This window comes from Centropristis striata, chromosome 6, assembly GCF_030273125.1.
Source record: "Centropristis striata isolate RG_2023a ecotype Rhode Island chromosome 6, C.striata_1.0, whole genome shotgun sequence".
In the NCBI taxonomy this organism is placed as follows: Eukaryota; Metazoa; Chordata; class Actinopteri; order Perciformes; family Serranidae; genus Centropristis; species Centropristis striata.
In genome coordinates this window covers 7,667,528-7,676,663 of record NC_081522.1, presented here as the reverse complement: position 1 = coordinate 7,676,663, position 9,136 = coordinate 7,667,528, and the positions used below count along the sequence as shown (strand labels likewise).

At 38.7% G+C, this 9,136-nt stretch overlaps 1 protein-coding gene across 1 annotated transcript; it reads left to right on the top strand.

The window, feature by feature from the left end:
• Positions 1-6,635: 6,635 nt before the first annotated feature.
• On the top strand, positions 6,636-8,425 carry LOC131973601 (hepatic and glial cell adhesion molecule-like). Its single transcript, XM_059335640.1, has one exon. The coding sequence runs from the start codon at positions 6,771-6,773 to the stop codon at positions 7,782-7,784; it is 1,014 nt and encodes a 337-aa protein (XP_059191623.1). The 5' UTR covers positions 6,636-6,770; the 3' UTR covers positions 7,785-8,425.
• The last annotated feature ends 711 nt before the right edge of the window (positions 8,426-9,136 follow it).

Below are 9,136 nucleotides of genomic sequence, written 5' to 3'. Positions count from 1 at the left end.
AAGTAATTAGGGAGCAAACAATGAGATTAAAATGGGTTTATATTTCACATTTACTGAAAAAATGCAGAGCCACATGATAAAAAGAGGAGATGAAAGGAACACAAGTCACAAATCAGTGAGCAGAAGAATGGAATTTATTATAACATTAAGGTTTGGCAGCATTGTTAACACAGAAAACAAAAGGAAAGGCCCTGGAACAACTGGATGCTTCATCTGTGTTGGATTAACTGTTCATTGGTCATAAAAGCAAAGTGTAAAGTACAGGATGACCTTCAGGCAAGTACAAATGGCCCAATCTGTGATGCAATCTCAGAAAACAAGTGTTTGTTCATTCTCCCCAGCTGTTGAATTAACATTGGTTTAACAGATTTTTTTTGTTGGCTTTGAGAGACCGAAAACTCTTGTTCAGATAAAGTTAAGGGGTTGTTTTGGTGTAAACTTATACTTGTAAGGAACGTAGCTTTTCTGATTGGATTTAATTATACACAAGTACATTAGGTTAATGGAGAGTCCGGAGTTTATGGTCAGCCACAAAATGTCTCAGTTAAATATCCTCCTCAGTTTTCATTGGCTAGTAAGACACCGGAGAACAGATGCCCTGTATCCACAAAAAAGGAAAAGGCGGAACAAAAACAATCCTTCTCAGTTGTTTAAACTTGAACTCCAGCAGGCTGATGGGAGGTAAGTTTTGGGGTCATCGGTGCAGAGTGATTCCCCTCCCTGCATACATCAAAGATCCTCGGCATCAGCAGATAACTGGTCAAGCTGGTGAGCAAAAACAGCTGTGCCGGAGCAAAACAAAGATGATATAAGCGGCTTCCTCCTTGGTGGCGTCAACAATGATAAGCCCCAGCCTATATTGTGTTTGAAGCGCAGTTTCCCCCCGCACCACCAGCACCACCAGCACCACCAGCACCACCAAAACCAGACAATTTAGAGACCCATGTAATGCAAGAGGAAATATAAACTGTGATCTCTTGAACCCTGTCAAAAGAAAAGGTCTGGCTTTTGTCTCTACAACCATTTTGGGGAAGTAGTGGGAGTGACTTTAAGTTGCAAGGACTGTGATCTGTGAAACCACTCAAACGTGCCTCAATGTCAGCAGGGGAGACAGGGGGAAGTATATCAGAGCTACGCAGGATGTGATCGGACATAAAAATGATGCTCATGTGAAAATATTTCTCTCTTGATTTAAAAGTCTGACAAATTGCATCCTTGTTCTTCTGTTGTGGAAGATATGGAGAGCTCATTTTACATCGGCCATCATGACCAACTGCTTATACACTTCCTGAAACAAATAACAAACAACATTTCATGCTGACAGACACAATAGCCAAAGAAAGATGTTTCTCAAATGACTCACAGTGAGCAAAACGGTACCGGCTGTGGTGACTGCAGAGCTCTGGACAGAAAAAACTTTCTTAAAAAGATGACATTTTCTTGGACGGTACCCAAGGTGGAGGTAAACGTTATCATAGGATGTTCAATTTCCCATCGGATTTAGCTGACAGTGCTCCAGGCCTGAATGACAAAGTGTAAGCAAAAATGTAACCTCAGAAGTTGCCAGGAAGGTCTTATTTTTTAAGTCTTATAATATTTACTTTTTTAAAACAGGATGCAGTTACCTTTTGACCCCATAAATATACCTTCAGTCATAGCGACAAGGATCGTAAGGGAATAAACTTTTTGTCCAATACCACTGGGGTTCTTATATAATCCAAACAAAGTGACAAGGTTAACAGGATAGAGCAGTGGGAGGAATTATGCAGGATTATGCAAATGAGAGGGCTAATATGATAATTGTGTGCACATGCTGTAGGCTGATGAGATTACTTTTCATATTGGAGGGTGAATAATTGTTTTACATTATGTTAATGAATGTGTATGTACAACCCCAATTCAAAAAAAATTGTGATGTTACATAAATAAAACAGAATGTGATGATTTGCAAATCATTTGTGACATATATTCAGTTGAAATCTATACTCTATATTCTACTCAGAAGAGTAGAATATAGAGGAGGAGATATCTTTACATTTACATTTATGGACTAAGAGTGAGATGACTTCTGTAATTTAAAATAAGGCAAACAAAAGATGTATTTTGTCATTTGGTAATTTATGAGAAAGAGTGATCTTTATTTGCTAGCCCATTTTTCTAACGTGTCTTAAATCAGTAGTTCTCATTCCCAACTCATCGTGTACAGATGCTTGGTCATGACCCCTTGTTGTCAGCAACTTAAATAACGCAACATTAACTTCTAGTTTCACACGGGACTGAAATGGCGGTCTCCTGGGAGAAAGTCATGTTTGACCTGTTCAGCCACGCAGTGCTCCTCACATTGCAGACTTTCTCACTCTTTAAAGGGTGCATTGTGCATTGGTTTAGACACAGAGGGCTGCGACAAATCATTGCGATTTGATGACCTTTAAATGAGTCCGTCTGTTTTGATCTGCGTATACAACCAGCTATGCCGTGAACAGAATTGTTTACATACTTGCTTATGTATAATGTATGTTACCAGAGGATTCCAATAGAGGGCACACCAGAGAATTCAGACTGTACAGAACGATCGAATACGGCAGAAACAATGACATCGACAACATTGTAGATCATACAGTATATGTTTGTGTATATCAAGCACGTTCTGAGTATTGCCCTTGCAATATACCCTTATATTGCATCTTGCAGATACACAGTGTTAATTTCTGGTGCACAACCAACTCTCCAAACAGAAGCAGTATACATGCTGCAGCTATGTATAAGGTAACTATATTTCTGTCTCTATTGCAACCAGTTGGATTTTGGTTCATTACAAGTGTTGGTGTGACCAAAGCTCATAGCATCTGTCTATCCAGTTCAAAGAACTTGGCTCAGAGTGACATCACTGTCCCCCTGATTATATTGACTTTGGAGAGGGGCCACCCAAACCCCCTCATCCCCCCTCCGGGGCCATCCAGAGCCACAGCCGCGTCTGGTGAAAGTGTGAGTCGAGGAGCTCACAGCCAGGCTGTTACGCCTCCATCTGGGCCCCTGAATTAAACATCAGCTAGGCAGACAGGCTCCCTGCCGGAAAGCTTCAGGGACCAGGAACAGGGGCCAATTAACCCATGCCCGGTCTATTCAGACCTTATTTTGTATCCAATTAAGAGGGCATATTTCAGAAGGGGATCAAAAGGGATGATAAAACGGTTGGGTTTGATTTGACATCAGGCACACAGGGAACAGTTTGCATAAAATCATTGCTAACCCTAACCCTTAGCAATGGATGTATCCATCATAAGCTAAGTAAACAAGTTCAGAATACCCTGGATAATAATTCATATTAATTATAATATATATATAATAATAATACTAATTAGGTCAACTCGATCTTGTTTTCCCAAGGCTTCCATGAGCTCCAACTATATTTGCTTCTGGTATTTTAGCTCTTTTGCTGAATAATTCAACATGAGAACTCTTGACATCACTTCTTGACATCAGCCTCTGTCACATTGTGTCAGATTGTGCCACTATGGCATCAGCTCGCCTTTGCTACAGTGCAGTTCCTCTTCTTCATCTCTGACGCCAATCTAGTGTGAGGAAATACTTCTCTAGATGAGACTAGGAGAGGAAACACAGCAAATAACAGAAGCAGAAGTGAACAGAAACAGACATTTGTTTTCTCCTACCATTGTAACACATGGAGATGATAACAGATGTGGCTCAGCCTAGCTTGCTGTTATATTTCCCAATAAAATGTACTATTGAGCAAATCGTGTCTCCAAAGATGCCTCATTATTTATGTTCCTGTCAAGAAAAATAAATGGATTTTTATAGAGGAGTGGTGAGGCGGAATCACCAGTTTCCCTAGATGGTGAAGGGGAAAAACATTTGTAGGTTAACAAGATGCAGACTGAAGTTGATTTACCTTCCATGGACTGGTGCTCTGAGTGTCCCCAAACAATATGTCTAGGATTTATCTTTGTACTGTGCAGGCTGTAAGAATTAGGACCATGATATGTTTTTCATTGTTTTGGCTCTGGTCCAGCACACTGAATTTGAAATGAAACACTTATGAGGTTGTCGGTGCTCACGTTGATATTGCATGAACATTGCAGGTGGGAGGAGTGGATGGGGCTATATATGAAAATGGACACAGTATATATGTGATCTGGATGTAAATACTATAGGTTAAAGATGAAATATGTCCTCTTATTCTTATTATTTCATTTCAAACAGAATCACAGAGGCAAAACAAAAATGTCCTAATACTTACAAACTTCCCTCTTTTTAAAGCTCCTACAGCTTAAAGGACCTGATCTGGTCTCCTGCAGAGCAGTTTCCCCCTAATTGGCAGTGATTTATTAGTCAAATGTGTTTGTTTTGTGAGAACTTAGAACCACAGGCATGCAATTAATGGGAAGATGGATCATTATTTAATGGCCTATAGTATTAAATAATCTGATAACTGTTTTTTATTTCCCCAATGCATTAATCTTTTGCTGGTGCTGCTGACACTACTGCAGACGGGGAATGTAAAAATCTGGATCTTTTAACTCTTCCAGCTGACAACTTTCATTGCATTTCTGAGTGAGGTTCTTTTCCAGATGCATTGTTGCAGAATTTGATCAAAAAGTAGGAGATTTGGGAATAGTCACCTTCCTTGGCTCACGTCAGCTACATTATAAGACATAAGCATACCACATGTCTGCTCTGCCTTCTCCCTGTATGCGAACCTGCTGCTTTCAGCTCAGCTCAACACACTCACAAGTCCTTGTTCTTGTGTCTTTGTGAGGACCATCATTAAATAATGTAATCCCCAGCCCCTTACCAGAACCTCAATCATCAAAACTAAATGCTGAGCCCCAACCCTTACCCTACACCGAACTGTAACCTTAACCTTAACACCACTTAACCTTCAAACAGGCCTTTGAAGAAGTGAGGCTTCCCAAAATGTCCTTGCTCTTTTGGTTAAAAACCTGTTACGGTCCTCACTATGTAGGAAGTACATGTATACACACATTTACACACATGTTCCCATTTGGGAGCCGGCAGGGAAAATACTTGGAGATATAATCTTTACAACATTTGTAACTAGGAATTCATTGCATTCAGCTCTGAGTACGCCCCTCCGAACAGCTAACATTTTACATCAATCTATTCCCTCAGGGTAGGAAAAAGTGTAATGATGGTGAAACTAAAAGAAACAGGTGTTCTTCTTGCTATAGGTGTCTTTGAAGGTGCTGAGAGTTACAGAACGATTGTGAATCACTGCTAATTGCATGAAATTATAGTCATGCGGTGCAAAATGAACTCATTCTAGTGCAGCACAGTTATAGTAGTACTTTGGTGGAGGGTTTTAGATGCCATGAATTATAGAATGACAAGGGTATTTCTAGATGTTAACTGAAAAATGACTCTGGTTTACTGGAAATGCTGTAGGGGATTTACAGAAAGCTTACTTGATTATGATGATTGGGGTTCATTTTAAGAGCAATTTTTTTTATTTAATAACATGAAAAAAATGCCAGCTTACTTTCACATTCACCAAATTAAAAATTCAAGGAAAATGTGCCACTTGGAGACTCAGATTAAAACCACAGAGCCAAATGAGGTCAGGATATGTCTGGGTTTGGCTGCAGCTTCTGTTATTGTTTGTTAAAAGTAAGAGACTGCTGGTGCGGCTTTCTGTAGAACAGCTCTTCTCTCAAGAGAAGATTTATTGAAATGATTTAATTAGATTTTTTAATTGACAGCATAGCCCCGTCTCTAATTACAAAATACACATACTCTCTCGTTGAGCTGCTCAACTGAAGGCACCAAAACAAAAGCATTTGCAGCAGATATTTACATGGGACTCATTATTCACTTGGTTTATCAGAAAAGCCAGCCCTGACTAAACCAATTTAGAATAGACAAACAAAAGTCATTTGTATTCTTTGACAGACAAAAACCAATAACCAGTATGAATAATGGAAAAGTCTGCAGGGAAATATCTGACATATAATACATGTTGGGACTCCTTTAATAATATTTTATTAACTTAATATACTCTGTATCTTAACATGCTTGTATATTAAACTGTGTATTGGTGGCTGTGTCCTGTTTGAACAACACATATCAAAGCAGTTATTACCTGACAGAGTTATTCATGGTGTTTTAACCCTTTTCTGTTCTGTGTGATACTTTTTCCCTCATTGTATGTCAGACCATATGTATTGTTTAAAATATGTTATCCTCAAAAACAAGGACTAAATAAATACATTTCATATGACTTATGTCAGTGTATGTTTTTAAAAAAAATAAAATATCTATAACCTTCATTTCACAATATAGTAAAGCATACTCAACTTTTTTTCTCCCTAAATAGTACCAAGTTTCATGTTGTTTCAGTGGCACATTCAGGTCACATTTGGGCAATAGTTTTGCCATCCGGTCATGCTTATTGCAGTGAATTGCGAAATAAGACATATTTCTATATATATTGCTGTGATTTCATCACATGGTCAGAAATGTCACCACAAGACTTTGACTATACTTGTTGTCATATTCAGAGAACTGAAAGCAGACTCTTGACTCAGAGTTTCCTTCCTGCTATAGATTCACTTCTCTTGAAGAGCTCAGAGTTTGACATTTAGGCGGCAGTTATATTCAGAGAGGAGATTGTTACAACTCATCTTGACTGGACTGCTTCTCGATCAGGGCAGGGATAAAGCTTACATTAGACTAATTCAGGAAATAATTATATATTTGATATATTTGGATACCTTGGTCTCCCCTCGTACATCATGGCCTGTTTTACTGCCACGCTTGGTGTTTTCATCCTGTCTGGATTCATCAACTTCTTAGCAGCAAAAAAGGAAACTTGTGATCTTTATGCTGTCGTCGGACAGAGTTCAACTCTGCCGTTTGTCTTTGAGGGACTTTCAAACCTACATGTGCTGAGATGGACTCATAACGGCACAATCATTTTCTACAGACAAGGCTTAGTGTCTGCTGGCAAGTCGGAGGACATCTCTGCAACTGGATCGCTGTTGCTGAAGAACCCACAATTCTCAAGTGCAGGGACTTATGAAGCAAAGGTGCTGAATCCCAATGGCACCCTGGCCAAAGCATGGACTAATTTTCTCTGTGTGATGGACAAGGTATCAAAACCTCAACTCACTTATGTGTGCAACCCCAAGTCTAGTGCTGTGAATCTAAACTGCCTTGTAGCTAAACCCGAGCGTTTGGTGTTCTCATGGACACTCGATGGAAAGACCTTAACAAGCGAAACAAGACCAACACTGAGCATATCGCTGGCACAGCTGAAAGGGGAGACGAGCTTTACTTGTAGTGTGGCAAACAAACTGAGCAGGGAGACGAGTGATACTGTCCGTCCAAGTTGCAAAAGTCCTCCACCACCTCCTTTGCTCTGTTTTCCATCCAAAACTGTCACCGCAGTGCTTGCAGGAGGAGCCGGTCTGATTTTGCTCTTGCTCACCATAATCATCATATTATGTTGCTGCATCAAAAACCGAATGACACGCGGGAATAAAGGGCAGCTGAGGATGCTTTCTCTTAACAAACGAGATCCTGACTCCATCAGCCCAGATTATGAGACGATGCGCCCGTCTGAGGACTCTCCACCCCAGAGTCCCGCTTCTCCGCCCAGAGCCTGTTACGAGAACGTTTCTCAGCCTGAAGCTCAGACTGAAAACAGGCCTGCACAGCTGTCCACAGATGCTGGACAACAACCTTCAACTTCACCTTCACCTGTGCCGAAGCCGAGGACGAAGACTCCCCAGACACCAAACATCTGAGTGCATCCCTCTCTCTAAAATCTCCCGTTTTTGTCTATAATTTGAAGGTACACATTCTTTATTACTTTAACATGTCAGTGTATGCCTATATAGATGTTGCAAATAAAAACAGAACTGTCTGTCTCTAGGATCAGTAAGCTTTGTCAAAATGTGCTTGAGACAGAAAAAGTTTTACTTTCTCAGCAACTTTAAATGTGATATCATGACTTATCAATGTTAACGTTTTGTTATTAATGATCTCATTTTAGCTGTTAGGGACAGGGCTTATGTGTTGGTGGTAAATATAAAGAAGGTATTATCTGATCCCATGTACATGTTATCATACTGTGCTAGAGGAATTTCAATATTGATGTTTTGTTGTGTGATTTGTTAATATAACTGATGGTCTTGTGTGTTTTATTATGAATTCTTTACAGAGCCAATGTATGTCTGTGTCATAAATAAAGTGATTTCTTGATAAAACATTTTTTGTGTAAAATATTTATTAAAGGATATGACTGGTGATATTCTATATTTTTCTTATTGTCAAAGAAACTTTAGAAATAACCAAAACCACCAAAGCATTCTTCTGTATTTCAGCTCTTTTCAACTTCCTTAAAGCTGTTTATGGCACTCAGCCCCAGGCTCACTAGTTCCAACCAAGGACATGCATCTTTAAAAAAAGGATTGATTGATTGATTGATTGATTGATTGATTGATTGATTGATTGATTGATTGATTGATTGATTGATTGTCTTCATTTCGAACATGCAAGCAATAAAAAAACAAGTTTAAATATTAATAGATGAATAAATAAAAAACAAAACAAAAAAGTAAAAAAAATTGAAAAAAACAGACACTTTCTGCAAGCTCGAAAGGGGGTAGGAAGAAGTAAAAAAATTTCCTAAAAGTCCCACCCCTTAACAGGTCAGTATATACATACATATGTGAATAATCAATATAGTCACATACAAATATTATAAATAATTATATATATACATATACTATAAACAATTTATATTACATTGTGAATACCTATACAAAAAGAAAAGAAAAGATCCTTACTAATATCAATATATATTAAGAAAAAAGAAATATATACTTTTAGAGCTGGGCACTGTTGTATTAAAATTACACATACCTTGTGAACACACAAAATCATAACAATTCACCAGCCATTATATAGTAGTCATGTTCAGGCTGTCATGCCAATGCTTTAATAGTTGTGGGACAAACAGTGGTGATCTATGGCATGGAGAAATAAGTTATTTCAGATACACAAAAATATCGCTAGTGATTCGTGGGGATTTTCATCTTTCCACGGTAATTTGTTGACACTAAGACAAATATTGCCTATCTGCATATTTGTAAAT

Coding starts and splice junctions, on each gene's coding strand:
- LOC131973601 (XM_059335640.1), top strand. CDS start 6,771: ATGGCCTGTTTTACTGCCACGCTTGGTGTTTTCATCCTGTCTGGATTC.